Here is an 18,029-nt window from a genome sequence, read left to right as displayed (position 1 = left end):
CCGGATAGCTTTGATATGCAAAGCTGCCTCTCCCAGGGCTGGGAGGCGGGCTGGGTGGAGCTGGAAGGAGCCCTCTCCACCTCCTGCTTGTACCCTGGCTCTTCTGCCCCTAAGAACCAGCTATTGAATTAAGTAGTTTATTCTCTGGCTCTTAACAAAAGCAATCTGGACCCCAGGGAAGGGAGCCTGCCCAGAGCAACCATTCCTCCAGATAATAAAATTAAACAGCAGAGATAACTGAGAGAGGCTCAGGCCCCAAGGAAATGGATTCCTTGGTGAGGCCCTTCCAGATAGCCTTCTCCCCCAGGACCAAAGAGGAACTGGAAGCTCAGAGGAGTAAGGTAGCCTTTCCCATTTGGGACGTGGGCTCTCCCCAGACCAACTCCTTTCTCCAAGAACACATCCAAATTAGTGTGCACTCTCACGCAGGGTAGAGGGGTTAGTTTTGGGGTTGAGTTGGCAGAGCCCAGACTCGCCATCAGGAGTTTGGCCATCCCTGCACCTTCTGAAGGAGGCCCTGTCCTTCCATCACAACAAGTGATTAGGACCTGACCCAGGCCGGCTGGGCTCGCATGTCAGGCAGGAAACCTATGAGCTGGGCCCATCAGACACTTCTGGGGCTGTGAACTAAGAAATAGTGAACAGTACAGGTAGGGAGCGAGCAAGCAGAGCAGGTGCACCGAGCACACCAGGTAGTGTCAAGGCCTGCAAGGGGTGCAGATTGTGTGGAGATGGAGGTGCGGGGCCGGGGGTGGGGGGGTGGAGTTAGGGACGTAGGCCATCTAGGCACTGTGCTTGGCCTGGAATACCGCCACAGAGAGGAAATAGGGAATGGACCTAGAAAACCCACAATCCCATGGGGAGGGTGATATATGAATAACCTTCCTCCCCGTCACATCCCAATCATACTTCACCACCTCTACTCGAGGGCCTTCCTCCAATGCCGACTGGTTTCCACTGTGGCTTTGGGGAGCAAGGAGGTCTTAGTGGAATCATGAAACAAGAATTAGCAAATTCTTGACTCTAAAATGAACTGGGAATAAGAGAGAATTGAATGCAGGCTCACAGGGAATTCCCCCAATTTCCCGACCAGATTAAAAACTTGGCTGGAGGAGGAGGCGGAGAGAAATGTGGACAGGAGCTGGAGGTTTGGGGGAGAGAAATGTGGACAGGAGCTGGAGGTTTGGGGGAGACCACAAACCTTGAGGTCCAGCCCCAGACATCACCTACAGAGATGCCACAGGGATCAGCAGCTATGGTCCTGTTGCCTTCCCTGGAGAACTTGCACATGCGCGAGTCCTGTCTTGACGGCCCAGCCCAAGAATCCTGCCTGAACTCCCCAAATGGCCCACCCTGTGTGGAGCCCACCCCTTTTTAGTACATGTGAGCTCCTAAAGTCGGCACTGCACACCGGGTGCCGTGAAGATGGAGTTGTGGACAAGGGAATCCCCACCGCTGGACAGAGCAGGCCTCAGATCAGATGGCCAGGCACCTCCCTATGGCCCACACATCCCTTTTGCCACCCTGGGGGCCCGAGGGTGGCTGCCCTGACTGCTCCCTGGAGGAAGAAGAGCCTTCTGCACACACAGACTCAATGCCTGAGTTGCCTTGGCTCCTCAGAGCGTGTCTAGGTTTTAGAATATGAAGATGGACACCGGGAACTTTCTGGTTGATATTTCCTTCCTGGGTTGGTCCATGGATGGGTCCGAGTTGCTGAATCAGTGGCTGGACCCTTCTTCCAAACAGACTCACTTAGCAGAACATTGCCTTCAGAAGGGCTACACATTCACTTTGTACCACTTCACACACAGCACACAGAAACATCCTCCCGCCGAAAGAGAGGGATTACATTAAACACCTGAAAAGAAGGCTTGAAGCCTAGGAAGAATCCTTTCCCAAAGCTGACAAGGTATTTATTTCTGCTGTGGAGGTTGATTTATTAAAAACAGACCCATTTTGAGGAAGAATTTCAAACACTGATTACTGAAAGCTGCTTTTACTGGAAGAGAAAATGTATAGCTTGGCTTATAATCTCAATGATTCAGCTATGGACATGCGGGATAATTAGTGAAATTTCACAAGATGCTTATAAATCACAAACAAACTATGGTCCTAGAAAATTATCCACAGGCTTCTTCCTCTGTTTGGGGTCAGTTCCTCTAGATTACGGGGTGCGAATTTCCTAAGAAACAGGAAACGCTGTGTTTAGTGTCTCAACATTATAACAGATTGGCTACAAAGCAAGTCCGAAGACTAGTGTGTTTCCTTGGGGTTATTCATTGTTGACAGTTGTACAGATAATGAATTACCCACTCTAGTCAGGGAGCCCATATATAAAGAATAGTCAGAAGGAATAGAAATCTCTCTTTACTGTAATCCCAGGATTTAGGGCTTCTGAAATTGATAAAATCAGAAAGATTCAAGGAAAAATTAAATCTACAGTGTTTGAAAAGTTTAACCAGAAATGGCTGATTTCTACAAATCATACACAAAAGAAGTTAGTATTTTTATGGAAAAAAGCAAGAAAAAGAGAAGCAGGTTGGATATTTAAGATTGTTCTGGGGGGTTCAAGGGCCAGTGCACACCTGAGGTTGAAGGCCACGGCTTTATGCGGCCTCACAGGAACAGCCCGCTCACGGGGCCCAGGTGGAAAGGGGAAGGATGAGTTGGATACCAACACTTAGAGTATGATTTGAAAGGACTCTGCTCTCTGCTTGAGATCTAAAAGGACGGCAGTTAATCCCATGAAAGAACAGCCTGTGGCCCTTCCCAGGGCAGCCCAGGGTAACAGAATACACCTCTGAGACCCTCCCTTCCCTGGAGGAGGCAGACATAGCTCTTCAGTGGCCTAGAGGTGGTTGGATGATGCTCAGTCCCCTCACCCCTTCTCATGTCCCTCCCAGATCTGGGGTCTTCCTCAGGGAGCCCTGCCTAAAGGTCCCTGAGCCTCTCTCTGTGGCCGGCCTGGGTCTTTCTCACCTGATGGAGGGCTGGCCACTCTGGTCCCCTCCGGCTATGGCTGACCCTGCTTCCTGAGCAAGGAGGGATGGCAAGATCCTGAATCTGCTTCCTGCCACTTCTAACTCAGCAACTGAGCCACCTTGTGGTGCCTCCAGGTGAGGCCCACCCTCTCCACTCCCCTCCAGGTCCTTGGTTCCTGCTCACTCCAGGCGCCAGGGACTCTCCAGTCTCTATATCCTTCATCACAGGTGTCCTGCTCCTGCCTGGAACCCCTTTGCTCCTGTCATTGTTGGAAAATGCCTACCCAGTTTTCAAGTTCAGTGTAACTGCCTCCCAACGTGGGACTTGCCTTCTCTGCATTCCCACATCACACGGCACAGATGATGCATGGCTGGAGTGTCCATTAGTGGGCCTCCCCCAGGGCAGTGGGTTCCTGCGGGTGAGGCTGCCTCTCGGGTCTCTAGAAGGGGCCAGCCCAGCACTCCCACATTGCAGGGGCTCAGAAAGGCCCCCTGATGGCTGAGTGCAGGAAATCTATTCTCAGCTCCCGCGCAGTGGTCGGCAAACTGCGGCTCGCGAGCCACATGTGGCTCTTTGGCCCCTTGAGTGTACCTCAATCAGATTGAGGATGTTTTTAGCAAAGGCCAGCTTAGGAGTACCCTAATTAAGTTAATAACAATGTACCTACCTATATAGTTTAAGTTTAAAAAATTTGGCTCTCAAAAGAAATTTCAATCGTTGTACTGTTGATATTTGGCTCTGTGACTAATGAGTTTGCCGACCACTGGTCTAACCCATTCATCTGTTCCTACAGGTTAGTCCTGGCAGCGTGTCTTCTCACATCCAGTCTCACATGTGCATGTAACGATTCCTGAGCATGCCAAATGCGCTGGGCACCATGGTGGGTGAAGGGGATGAAAAGCATCACTTAACCCTGCACTAAACTGGGCAGCGTTTGTTGTTCAAGGCACTGGGCACTGTACAAAGGGGCTTCCCTGGTGAGGCTTATGTCATATTGGGGGATCTTAATGCTCTTGTGGAAAGCATAGGCAAGATTCTGTCCTTGACCTTGGGGAAGGTACTGGCAGGCCCACCCTAACCTGTGCCCCTGCCATAGAGAAGAGGTGCCCTCCTCCTGGTCTGAGCCCGATGCCTCCCTGCACCACGGGCATGCATGTGGATACCCCAGGAAGCAAGTTCAAGCTTCTGCACCTGGTCTCTTCCCTCTCAGAGGTGGATTGGGGAGGAGGCCCACCCAGGCCTTGGCAGCAGGCACTGCTGTTTGGGTGGAGAATTCTGAAGTTCCACGTGCCTGGAGCATGGTCTCAAAGGGGTGGATGCTTTCCTTGGCCCCTAGACTCCTTGCCCTGGGGTTTCTTCAATGCAGGGCCCAGGGCAGGGGCTAGGTGCAGTATTAGATACCAATGATGACAAGGTGCTAAGCTGCAGGTTTCTGCCGACTCTCGGGAAGTGGCTAGGGGAGAGTTAGGGTTAGGGCTTTTGTACACTTGGCCTTCATGCCACCTGGGAATTCGTGGTCACAGACAGAAGAGGCTACAGGCATCCTTGAGTCATGAAGAGCAAGGCAAACGCACCCTCCTCTGCCTTGGGATGGCATCGGAGGGTGCGCGGGGTGTTGGGAGGAAGGGCCCTGCCAGCTGCAGGCGGCAACGTGGCCCGGGAGGAGGGAGCTTGCACTGTTTGTGTCCAGAGTAGCAACCTCATCGCTCAGATGTCGAGGCACAGGGAGCTGATGGCTCCCAGGGAATTCTGGACCAGCTCAGTGCCTGGGTCTCCTCAGCCTTTCGACAGGGAGCCTCCCTGGTGCCGAGGGCGGCAGCTGGCATCCGTATTAGTCGCTCTGTGCATGGGCTCTCCTAATGGGCAGGGGGACTGCAGAGTGCCAACTTCATCACCTGGTATTTTTAGAGATTGTCTTTGCTTAAAAGGGATTCCTCATGCCTTTTTTTTCCCCCAGGGGAGGTGGTTCTGGGGGTTGAGGTGAGTGAGGAAAGACCTGAAGAACTGATGGCTTTCAGCGTGAAGGGGTCAGGTTTTGGGCAGCCTAGGGGCCCAGAGAGGTTAGATATCTTGTCAGAAGCCACACACAAAGTGAGAACAGCAGAGCTGGCTCCAAGCCCATGCCTGGTCAGACTCCAGAGTCCAGGTGTGCATTGAAAACTGAGGTCTCTGTCCCCTCCCCTTGAGTCATAGATGCCTGTGACTTAGGGGCTTGGGCATTACAGGCCGTGAGGTTCCCTCCATGTTCACTGTAAGGCCCCCTCTTGGAGCCCCCCATGAAGCCATGCTGGAGCGGCCGCAGGGAGGTGCTCTGGTCAACAGTTCCAGCCTAGCCAGTGCTCAGCCTGGACCCTAGACATGAGTGTGGACAGCCCTTTCAGGGTTGGGGGGGGGGGGGCGGTCCTCCAGCAGCAGTGGCCCCAGCCCCAGCCATGCATGTCACTACCACCATCCACATCGACCCACCCAGGCCCTTTCTTAACAACTGACCCACAGAACCCAGAAGCAACGTAAAGTGGTTATTGGGTATGTCACGGAATTTGGAGAATTTTGTTCACAGCAATAAATATCCAGATGATAGCATCCCGGAGATGAAAGCGCACAGTGCCGCACCTTGTTCAGAACCTGGCCGGGTCTTTTGGCTTCTCCGCCACTCCTTAGACGTATCTCCACACATCCCCTCTCCAAACTCTCCCAATGGGTTCGAGGGAAATCAAAGACCTTTGCAGAAGACATGCTAGGGCAGTGGTGGGTGTTCAGAGCCAGAACAAACTTTAGTGATCACCTACTACATGCCAGGCACCGTATCTGTTGCCATTACACTTAATCCATGGACTTAACAAATACTCTGCCCCTGCCACATGCCAGGAACAGGTGGGGAAATTAAGCCGCATACAAAACCAAGTCCCAGTTCTCCTGAGACTTACATGTCAGTGAGACTGACAATAAGCAAATGAACATATAACAACATAAAGGCTGGGTAGGAAAGGGTTGCCCAAGGGGGTGACATCTGAGCAGAGAGAGCGAGCATAGTTGAGTAGTGTGGAGCAGGTCGGTTTGACCTTGGAGTTCACGCTTTGGGTGCGATATCAAGAACAGAATGTATACAGATGCCTGCCAGCTTATGAACCCATGGCCTTTTAAAGAGGGTACACTGAGAAATTGCCCCCACAAGGCTCCCATAGGAGGAAGGGGCGATGCTGGTGCGGGCACCACTGCCCACCCCCCAGCCAGGCCTCCCCGGGGACCCTCCAGCAGAGCCACGAGAAGGTACTTACACAGAGCACATGGAGAACCACTGCTCCCTGTCTCCGGTCCTCGTTGGTGAAGATGTCACTGGGGAACTCATGCAGGGCTGAAGAACAGAGAGAGAAAACCAGCTCAGTACAGATGACAGCGTTCTCTGTGCTGGGGGTCGGGACAGTCTGCCAGTCCTCATGTTAATAGGGGGTCCGTGAACTTGGATGAGAAAAAATGATATCTGTCTATTCACAGACCTCGAACTGGAAATTTAGTGTTTCCTGCAGATTAGAAGGTAGGCAACAAACTACAGTTGTCTTAAAGCACCTGGGACTCTGCCCCAAGAGATATTTTCATGATCCATTATGCACACTACTCTATTCACTCAGCACTTCAACATCAGGGTGGTCTTTAGGTCGCCACTTAAAGTGTTAGTGAGAAAATACGTGAACTACTATCCAGCCCTGCAATGGCCAAGTCTAGTTCCTGGGACCGGAGAAGGGCCTGAACAGAGTCGCAGGAGCCTCAGGAAACCATCCACGTGTATGGCGTGGCAATGCCCAGTGTCCACTATAGCCGGTGTCCCCCACCCCTGTCATCTTCCAAGCCTCCCTTGTGTAGGAACTGGGAGAGAGGAAGTGCAGGGTGTCTTTATGAGTAGGAACAAGAGACCATAACTTGCTCATGCATAACTGGCATCAGCACATGGCAGTGAGCATGGGGTGGAGGTGGCAGAAGGGAGGCTCTGGGCCAAGCTTAAAGGTCTGGATAAACTGCTGTTGGGACTTGCATTCTGAACCCAGCATGGCAGGGCCTGGATATTAAGATTTACACCCTAGTTAGCAACATGGTAACGTGTTGTTATATTAACGACTGACCCACAGAACCCAGCATGGTAGCTCATTTGCAAAGGACATTACCACGTCATCCAGGTCACAGAGAATGTAAGAGCCCTCAATGGAGACGCACTGGGCAGTAGCTTCATTGGAGGAGGCCCCTAATGCTTATTATTGACCTCATCAGCCCGTTTAGGCACTATCCACACAGCCTATCAATGCACATGCCGCTATTTCATGAAGTGCTGCTTTGCTGTGGTTCTAAAGCAGTTGGAATGATGGTATTTAACCTTCCTAAGGAAGTGGTCAGCCTGGGGCCAAGGAAAGGCTCCTCAATTGGGCATCTGTGGGGCTCGATGCCAGCACTCCCATGGCTGGCCTTTGGTGGCGTGTATTTTCCTCTCTTAGCCTCAGTTTGCCTACAGCCATCTGACAAATGGCCCGAGGCTCCTCCTTACTACTCCCAGGAACACAGAGAACAGTTAGTGCACACAGCAGACACCTTTACTAGGTATCCGTGGGTTGAAAAACGCTGAAGGGAGCTGACCCTGGGCACTGACCGGGGTGGAGAATGTCAGCCTTACCCAGGTTGCCCAACGGTTCAAGAACAGAGCTACCAGAGCACAGAGCTGCTTCCTCAGGATCAAGCAAGCTCCCCACCTGGCCGACTCAGACTCAAGCCACCAACACATCTGGGAGATGGTGTTTTCAGAAGAACTGCAGCTGTGCAAGACAAGAGCATATGGAGGAGGCAGGGTAGCTCGCTGGACTGGAAGGCTCTGCCCAGCACTTTCTGGCCTCAGTTTCCTCATCTTTAAAACAAGGTGGGGTTTCTAGTGCCTCCCACAAGCTGATGGGGTGCTGATGCCCTCCCCCCGCCAGCTGCCCTCCACTCGGGTATGCTTCCTCAGACCCCAGTCCACACAAACCAGGGGCACTTCTTAGTCAAGGGGTGAGAGCTAGAATGCTCGTTCAGCTTTAAGAAGGTATTATTTGCTTTGAGTTGTTAATTGGATTTTGCATAAGGGCCCAGGTGGGGAATCAGGTCAGGGGTCAGACCCCACCTATACCTCTCACGGGCTATCTCCAAACCCACTTCCTTCATCCGTAGGATGGTGTATGGATGCCATCCTTGCTGGGGAGAGTTCAGACAGTGTATGTGAAGTACCTCTAGCCATGTTTCCTGGGTTACGTATCACCATTCCTCGTAATTATAACAATAATGGGATGCTGGTCTGGCATGAGGCCAAGGACACATCCGTTCTGGTCTTCAACCCACCTATCACCAATTCCTGACTGCCTGGCACTGGCGTCTATTTCTCTGTTTCTTCAGGACAGTGTTTAGTCCAAGGCAGCTGCATGATGCATGTCCCTCTAGGTGCTTCCGATGATCAGGCTGTTGGGACCACATCTGCACCACACCTTCAGAATCCTCCAAGTCTCTTTCTACTGCTCTTTTTTTTTTAATCCTTCCCCAAGGGGTGAGGATATTTTTTCCATTGATTTTTAGAGAGAGTGGAAGTGGGGAGAGAGGGGTAGAGAGTGGGGAAAGGAAACATTGATGTGTGAGAGACACACATGGATTGGTTGCCTCCTGCATGCACCCTGACTAGAGGCGGGGATCAAACTTGCACTCGGGTACGTGCCCTTGACCAGGAATTGAACCCAAGACCCTCTAGTGTGCAGGCTGATGTTCTAACCATTTAGCAACACCAGCCAGGACTCTTCCTTTTTTCTCCCTCTCAGTTTTCCTTTCAGTACATCTCACCAGCCCCAGGGGGCCAGCAAAGTCAAGCAGTGCTGTTCCCATAGAAACCACTGCACCCGAACCCAGCGGATTCCCCTTGCCAAGGCAACAGCAATCAGCGGCCCGCTCCTCTCTCCTGGCTGCTTTCCTGAGACCTGGGTTTGATGAATCTTAATGGAGGTTTGCTGGAGATGAAGTGTGTTTTCTGCTTTCTTTGAAAAAAAACAAAAAATACAAAAATACCCACACACCTGCAGCAGGGACATTTATGGCATCTTTGGACATACTAATTGCCTATTGATCAAATGAAGCAGCCAAGATGAAGATTAACACCCGCTAACACCCAGCTCCCTTAGCACATCTGAGCAGAAGGAATATGAGCCAGGCAATCGCGGTGTGTTGTCTCATTCCAGGGGGCTTTTATACCAAAATATCTAGTGAATTTGATTGACTGCCTCTTGGGAATTGCCCCAAGAATCTGGAATCCTGACCCTGCCCAGCTCATCGCCTGCAGCGATGGGGTGACTTCACAGTTCTGCTTTAGACCATTCATCTGTCTTGTGCTCCCCGATAAAGCCTGTTGCTCCTTCTGCCCCTCACATGAACATTGGGGAAACCTTGCCAGCAGGTGTAGTACTAGCCTCCCACAGAGCCTTCCTCACCTTATTGAGGCCCTCCTGTACTGCGCGAGCACTTCACACATAATATTCCAACCAAACTGCAGCCATTTGTTGCCTATTGTAACTTTGACTCAACTGGACTGACAGTTCCCTGAGGACGGGAGCTCTGCCATTTCTTTCCCTATGGCCTGTGCCCACCAGGCCAGGGTCCATGAAAGAGAAAGTGAACACAAGTGTGAATGTACTCAGCGGTTCTTTCTCCCAGGAAATGCTTTTTGTATAAACACATTTTATTGGCTGAGAAATGACACTTCAGTAATCTCCCCAACAACTGGATTCCACCTTGGGTGGCCATTCAGGCAGTTCACAAATACCCCATTCTCCTTGTTCCTGAGACCTGGAAGGAGTATGCCTGTGGGTGCCCTTCAAGGTTAGGTGGGGCCCCGCAACTTGCTTCAATTAATAGAATGTGAGTAAAACAACATATCCTATTTCTGGACAAGCTTGCATTTTCTTGTCTAAGCATTCTTAGGAACATATGTTGGGGTGAATCTCCCATCCGCCTGGATCCCTGAGTGACTGATATCAGAAGCCCACAACCCTAATACGTACATTTTGTACATGTAGCATAAGTAAGACTGAACATTTTTATTCTTCTTCTTGCCACTGTGACTTGGGGGCTGTTTGTTACCCAGCATATCCAGGCCCACCCTGAGTAATGCAACAACTGATGTAGTCCTTGGCACTGCAGCAGCATTTTGTACATGAGGCCTTGCCTCCAGCAATTTCAGTTTCTTCTGTCTTCTCCACTAGACAGTGGTTAGGGTTGAAGAAAATGTATTCCCCTTTGTGTCCTCCGTGCCTAGAACAGTCACTTAATGAGTGTTTGTTGATCAGATGTATGCATTTGTCGTGACTGAAGACCCTGAACAAAATCATCCACAAAAGAATCTGTGTGAAAATTGATATACTAGTAGGCACAACTTAATTTTTGAAATATTTAGTCTCTGGAAAAATTTCAGAGACAATTCAGTGCCCTCCTCTTAGGCTCAGTGAGGTTCAGCAAGCCATAGGAATGCAAGAGGGAGACTGTCTGGCAGTGGGAGGGTGCAGGGTGCCCTGGGGAACTGCTGCCTGCTGGGATGTTGTCTCATTTTAAGGACTGTGTTTTAACACTGGAAAACGTATAAACAAATCCATCACATGCAAAAAAAATGCACATATGTTCAGCTCTTACCATGTGCTGGGTACCATACTTAGCCCTAGTTCCAGAAAGAACAAGGATACACAGTCCTGATCACTGAGGAGTTACAAGTTGAATGGATGAATGGTTAGGCGGGCGGCAAGGGAAGCCTCAACCCTCTTTGAGCTCAACACAATAATTTAAGTATCCTGATTTTAAGGATGAAACTCATCTTTATCAAGTATTGTAAATATATACTGTATATATCTATTGCTTTTTCATTGCTTCTATACAATATGGAACATTATCCTTAATTTACAGATAAGTAAATCAAGGCTGAAAGAAAGCAAATAAACAGTAAGTTCAGACAGATGTTAGGGGAGAAGCTGAGATCATAACTGGGATTACATGTCTCCCATGTTGATTCCTGTATTGGAAAGGGCAAACTGACTCCCTCCTCCCCACCTTTAAAGGGCACAGTCCTTCCCTTCAAAAGCCAGAAACGAAGTTCTGGATTCAAATGGATTGATGTGTACGTGGAAACAAGATCATGAGCAGCATCCCTGTGAAGGAAGATGGAACCATCAAACTATCAATCAAAACCCTAGCTGGTTTGGCTTAGCGGATAGAGCATTGGCCTGTGGACCGAAGGGTCCCGGGTTCCAATTTGGGTCAAGGGAATGTAGCTCAGTTGCAGGCTCCTCCCAGGCCCGGGTCCTGGTCAGGGCACATGCAGGAGGCAACCAATCGATGTGTTTCTCTCACATCACTATTTCTCTCTGTCTTTCCCTCTTTCTTCCACTTTCTCTGAAAATCAGTGGAAAAATAATCCTCAAGTGAGGATTTTAAAAAATACTACTAAACAAATAGATATTACCAATCAAATTTGCTGAGAAATCAAATTTGCTGAGAAAGGTTGCTTCAGCCAAATACTAATGTGGTGACATTTGCTTACCACAGGCAGCCAGGGTTTTCTAAGCGCCTGAAGACCTACATTTGAAGCCCCCCTTTACCACTCATGAGTTCTGTGGCCTCAGGGAAATTCCTTAACCTCTTTCAGTCTTAATATGCAAATGGGAGAATAAAAACAATACTAGTTTACATGGTTAAGAGGATTAACTGTGATACTTATGAAATATGCAGTACCTAGTATTGGGTATCTAATTAGTAAATGGAGAGGGAGAAATATGGACAAGGGGTGTTTCTTAAGACATCAATGCCCTGCCCACATTCCTAGGATCCAACCCCTTTCATGCTAAGCAACTTCCACACCAGTATCTCCAAAGCTGAGAAAGGGTGCTCTGCCCAGATACTGAAGGCTGGATATGCTGAAGAATTAATACGGCTCTTTTCCCGAGAAGAAGCCCTCAGCCAACATCTGAAGAAGCCCTCAACCTCACTCAGCTCCCTACCTACTCGAGTGTGATAACTCTGAGGTGTGTTCTACACTGTTGGTTCCAATTCTTAGCAGGATCAAGCTCTAGTTGTCCACAGTGACAAGTGGCTTTATAATATTCCTTTGACTGGCTGCCTTCCCTTCCCTGTCTCAATTCTGGACTCCCCTATCTGGATCATCTCCCAAATAAACTTGTACTTGAGTCTGCCTCAGAGTCTATTTCTGGCAAACTCATATTTAGACAAGGGGAACTAGGAATTTCACACTTTTGTACCCCTCCATTTCAACAAGGGTTACATTTTCTAGCAAAGGACTCATTCACATCCAGTTGAATTTCCACCTAATAATGGCAACAGTCCTCAATGGCCTCCCTTCTGTTTACTTACAGAGAAATGATGCATCCTGCATTGCCAACAGAAGCACAGAGCCACCTCATTCCTGATGCAAGTTGGTAGACTGTCTCTGCCCCCTTTTCCTGATGCTAAAGTTAATCCAACACCCATGAGAAGTTCCTTGATTTCCACTTCAGAGCTATTTTTCTCATTTCCATATTGGCAGAAAATTTTACACAATCATCCCACAAGCTTTTCTCCTGGAAGGGAACAGATATTCTTTGCAACTGAAGAACACCCATCATTAGTTACATGGACTTTTGGCCTGGCAGGGTACTGAAATATAATTTGATGAACTAGAAACATATTTCTTTATCAATAATAAAAAGCCATGGTATCAGTGTTGCTCATGGCTCCAAGCCAGTAGCTACTGTAGAAAATATAGCAAATAATGTAGTGGTCTCAGCCCACAAACATGGCAATATATAGAAAGAGGCCTATTTGCAGGGGCAAGGTCCTCCAACTTGCATTTGTTGCTCTTGTAGGAATACCATAACTGTGTCAATAATGAATTTTCATTAAAGGAAATAAAATATTTATGGTAAATAGCCCTGTGGTATTCAGAAATTTATGCCATTCTTGGTCTGCTCTGGTCCTCAAAATGTCCCTTGGTGCCAACATCAGAGGCAGAATGTTTAGATGGATGAACTGGGGTCTGACTCAAGCGCTACAGTGCTATGCTCTCAAGTTTGCTTATTGATCCAGAGAAATTCAAACCAACAAGCTGATGTATGCAGAAACCCACTAAGTAGCTTCTTAAGAGGACATTCAGTGGTAAGAAGGAATGCCCATTCCTCCTTGGAAAAATGCAATGAAAACAGATTGTTTTGAATGTAATAATTCCCTATAGGAATCTACATTAAAAATGTTTACTCTTGACACTGCCAGGACCCTTCAGAGTGCTTCAGTGTGCCTCGCTGGCAAACTTACCGCGGGTGCTCTTGTGAGCCGCCACTGGTAGTAAGCGCCTATCCACCACAGGTGCAGCAGCGAAAGCTGAGTCTGCCCACCCCATAACTACAGAACTCTGGGCACCACAGTCACACCTTTCCAGAGTGCAGACCCCCTGAGCCACATCACCTTGACAGACAGTTCCTTGGTGTCACTGTGAGTCCCCACTGGACACGCGTGATTTCAATTAAGGGTGCAAGACAGCAAAAATTCGGTCCCCTCCATGGCTGCTGACTTCTAGACACTGCAGTTGTGCCTCTCAAGCTCGCAGGCCTACATCAAGAGAACCCAAACAGCTCAAGTAGGGAGCTATACTAGATTACCAAGCCCAGGAGAACTGAGAGATTACACCAGTAGCACCATCACCAAAAGAACCTGGGTAGCAAAGCAATTGGATCTACAATTAAAACATTACAGGAAAACATGGGGAGACAAAAAAGCAATCCCCAAAGGAAAGAAAAAGAGGAGTCACCAGAAAGGGAGTTAAATGAAATTGAGGCTAGCAGCTTAACAGAGAAAGAATTCAGAGTAATGGGTTATAAGGATGTTTAAACGGATGGATGACACACAACTCAATGAGAACTATAAGGAGCTGAATGAGAATGTCACCAACATGAAAAGAAACCAAGAGGAGATGAAGAATGACATAGCTGCAATAAAGAACACAATGGAAGGCTTAAACATTAGACTAGAAGAGGCTGAGGACCGCATCAGCGAATTAGAAGACAAGGTAGGAAAAAACACACAAACACAGCAGCAACTGGAAAGAAGACTTAAAAAGCAAGAAGAGAGCCTAAGGGAGCTTTGAGACAACACAAAACGAAACAATATTAGAATAATAGGGATACCAGAAGGAGAGGAAGAGAAGCAAGGAATAGAAAACCTGTTTGAAGAAATAATGACAGAAAACTTCCCTGATATTGGCAAGAAAAAAAACTATGCAAGTCCAAGAAGTACATAGAGCCCCAAACAAGTTGAACCCCAAAAGACCGACACCAAGACACATCATAATTAAAATGGCGAACACTAACGACAAAGTAAGAATCTTAAAGGCTGCCAGAGAGAGACAGAAAGTTACCTACAAGGGATCTCCTATTAGAATATCAACTGATTTCTCAACAGAAACACACCAGGCCAGAAGGGAATGGAATGAAATATACAAAGTGATGCAAAGCAAGGGTCTGAATCCAAGAATACTATACCCAGCAAGGCTATCATTCAAAATTGAAGGTGGAATCAGGAGCTTCACAGACAAAAAAAGGCTAAGAGAGTTTATCACTACCAAGCCAGCAATGCAAGAAATGCTAAAGGGACTGCTGTAAAAAGAAGAAAGAGTAAGGCAGAAAGAAACACAAACACTAAGGAAAAATATGACAACAAACATGTACTTGTCAATAATAACATTAAACGTAAATGGATTAAATGCACCAATCAAAAGACATAGGGTAGGTGAATAGATAAGAAAACATGACCCATATATTTGCTGTCTACAAGAGACCCACCTCAGAGCAAAGGATTCACACAGACTGAGAGTGAAGGGATGGAAAAACATTTTTCAGGCAAATGGAAATGAGAAAAAAGCTGGTGTTGTGATACTTATATCTGATAAAACAGACTTCAAAGTAAAGGCCATAACAAGAGATAAGGAAGGCCACTACATAATACTAAAGGGAGGAATTCAACAAGAAGATATAACTCTGGTAAACATATATGCACCCAATGCAGGAGCACCCAAATACATAAAAAAAAGTCCTGGAAGATATCAAGGGAGAGATCGACAACAATACAATCATAGTAGGAGACTTTAATACACCACTGATATCACTGGATAAATCCTCTAGACAAAATAATCAGCAAAGAAACAGCAATTCTAAATGATGCACTAGATCAAATAGACCTAATTGACATCTTCAGAGCATTTCACCCCAAAGCCATGGACTATAAATTCTTCTCAAGTGCACATGGGACATTTTCAAAAATAGACCACATATTGGGTCACAAGCAGTTTCCCCAAATTCAAAAAGATTGAAATCATATCAAGCATTTTCTGAGACCACAATGGCATAATATTAGAAATAAACTATAATAAAAACATTCCAAAAATTTCAAACACTTGGAAGCTGAATAGCATGCTATTAAACAATGATTGGGTGATCAATGAGATCAAAGAAGAAATTAGAAACATCCTGGAGACTAATGACAATAAAAACACAACAATGCAAATGCTATGGGACACAATGAAAGCAGTCCTGAGAGGAAAGTTTATAGCTCTACAGGCCTACCTCAAAAAACAAGAAAAAATGGTAATAAATCATCTAACTCTACAACTCAAAGAATTAGAAAGAGAGCAACAAGAAAAGCCCACAGTGAGCAGAAGGAAGGACATAATAAAGATCAGAGCAGAAATGAATGACATAGAGACCAAAAAAACAATACAAAAGATCAACAAAACCAAGAGCTGGTTCTTCGAAAGGATAAACAAGATTGATGAACCTTTAGCCAGGCTCACCAACAAGCAAAGAGAGAGGACTCAAATAAACAAAATCAGAAATGAAAGAGGTGAAATAACAACAGACTCCACAGAAATACAAAGGATTGTTAAAAAATACTATGAACAACTCTATTCTAACAAACTGGACAACCTGGAGGAAATGGACACATTCCTAGAAAAATACAACCTCCCAAAACTCACTCAGGAAGATTCTAAAAATCTCAATAGGCTGATAACTATGGAAGAAATTGAAGCAGTCATCAAAAAGCTTCCAGCAAACAAAAGCCCGGGGCCAGATGGCTTCACAAGAGAGTTTTACCAAACATTCAAGGAAGAACTAAAACCTATTCTCCTCAGACTATTCCAGAAAATTCAAGAGGAATGAACACTTCCAAGCTCCTTCTATGAAGCCAGCATCACCCTAATACCAAAACCAGAAAAAGATAACCAATGAAAGAGAATTACAGGCCAATATCCCTCATGAATATAGATGCCAAAATCCTCAACAAAATTCTAGCAAATCGAATTCAGCAGTACATCAGAAAGATCATACACCATGACCAAGTAGGATTTATCCTGGGGATGCAAGGATGGTACAATATCCGCAAATCAATAAACGTGATACATCACATAAACAAATTGAGAGATAAAAACCACAGTCATATCAATTGATGCAGAAAAAGCATTTGACAAAATCCAACACCCCTTCTTGATAAAAAGTCTCAGCAAGGTGGGAATAGATGGATCATAGCTCAACATAATAAAAACCATATATGAAAAACCTATAGCCAACATCATACTCAATGGACAAAAACTAAAACCATTTCCCCTAAGAACAGGAACTAGATAGGGATGCCCACTCTCAGCACTCCTGTTCAACATAGTACTGGAAGTACTAGCCATTGTGATCAGACAAGAAGAAGAAATAAAAGGCATCCAAATTGGAAAAGAAGAAGTAAAACTGTCCTCATTCACAGATGACATGATATTGTACATAGAAAACCCTAAAGACTCCATCAAAAATTATTGGACTTAATAAATGAATTTGGCAATGTAGCAGGATACAAAATTAATGCCAAGAAATCTATGACATTTCTATATACCAATAGTGAACTTATAGAAAGAGAGACTAAAAAAGCAATCCCATTTACCATCACACCAAAAAAATTAAGATACCTAGAAGTAAACTTAACTAAGGAGGCAAAAAACCTATACGTGGAAAACTACACGACACTAAAAAAAGAGATAGAGGAAGACATAAACAGATGGAAGAACATACCATGTTCATGGATTGGTAGATTCAACATCATTAAAATGTCCATACTACCCAAAGCAATCTACAGATTCAAAGCACTTCCCATTAAAATACCAACGACATATTTCACAGACCTAGAACGAACTTTCCAAAAATTTATCTGGAATAAAAAAAGACCCCGAATAGCTGCAGCAATCCTGAGAAAGAAGAACAAAGTAGGTGGGATCTCAATACCAGATATCAAGTTGTATTACAAAGCCACTGTTCTTAAAACAGCCTGGTAGTGGCACAAGAACAGACATATAGATCAATGGAATAGAATAGAGAACCCAGAAATTGACCCAAATCACTATGCTCAATTAATATTTGACAGAGGAGGCACGAACATACAATGGAGTCAAGACAGTCTCTTCAACAAATGGTGTTTGGAAAATTGGACAGAGACATGCAAAAAAATGAAGCTAGATCACTAACTTACACCATACACAAAAATAAACTCAAAATGGATAAAGGATTTAAACCTAAGGCGGGAAACCATAAAAATACTAGAGGAATCCACAGGCAGAAAAATCTCAGACATATGTCGAAGGAACTTCTTCACTGATACTGCCCCTAGGGCAATGGAAAGTAAAGAGAAAATAAACAAATGGGACTACATCAAAATAAAAAGCTTTTGCACCACAATGAAACCATGAATAAAACAATAAGAAAGCCCACTGCATGGGAGAACATATTTGCCAATGATATCAACAATAAGGGTTTAATCTCCAACATTTACAGAGAACTCATACAACTTAACAAAAAGAGATAAACAATCCAATCAAAAAATGGGCAACTGATCTAAATGACACTTTTCGAAAGAAGACAGAAGGAAGGCCAAGAGACATATGAAAACCTGCTCAAAGTCACTAATCATCAGAGAGATGCAAATCAAAA

At 46.2% G+C, this 18,029-nt stretch overlaps 1 protein-coding gene across 1 annotated transcript in view; it reads right to left on the bottom strand.

Moving 5' to 3' along the window:
* Nucleotides 1-18,029, bottom strand: part of SLC24A3 (solute carrier family 24 member 3) — a 506,585-nt gene that overhangs the window by 195,726 nt on the left and 292,830 nt on the right. The window contains exon 3 of the mRNA XM_080684770.1: nucleotides 6,261-6,337. Within this exon, the coding sequence (XP_080540896.1) occupies nucleotides 6,261-6,337 (77 nt within the window). The remainder of the gene's footprint in view (nucleotides 1-6,260; nucleotides 6,338-18,029) is intronic.

Source organism: Plecotus auritus, assembly GCF_963455305.1.
Source record: "Plecotus auritus genome assembly, chromosome: 8".
Taxonomy (NCBI): Eukaryota; Metazoa; Chordata; class Mammalia; order Chiroptera; family Vespertilionidae; genus Plecotus; species Plecotus auritus.
Note: the sequence above shows the minus strand (reverse complement) of the source record. Positions and strands in the feature narration are given on the sequence as shown.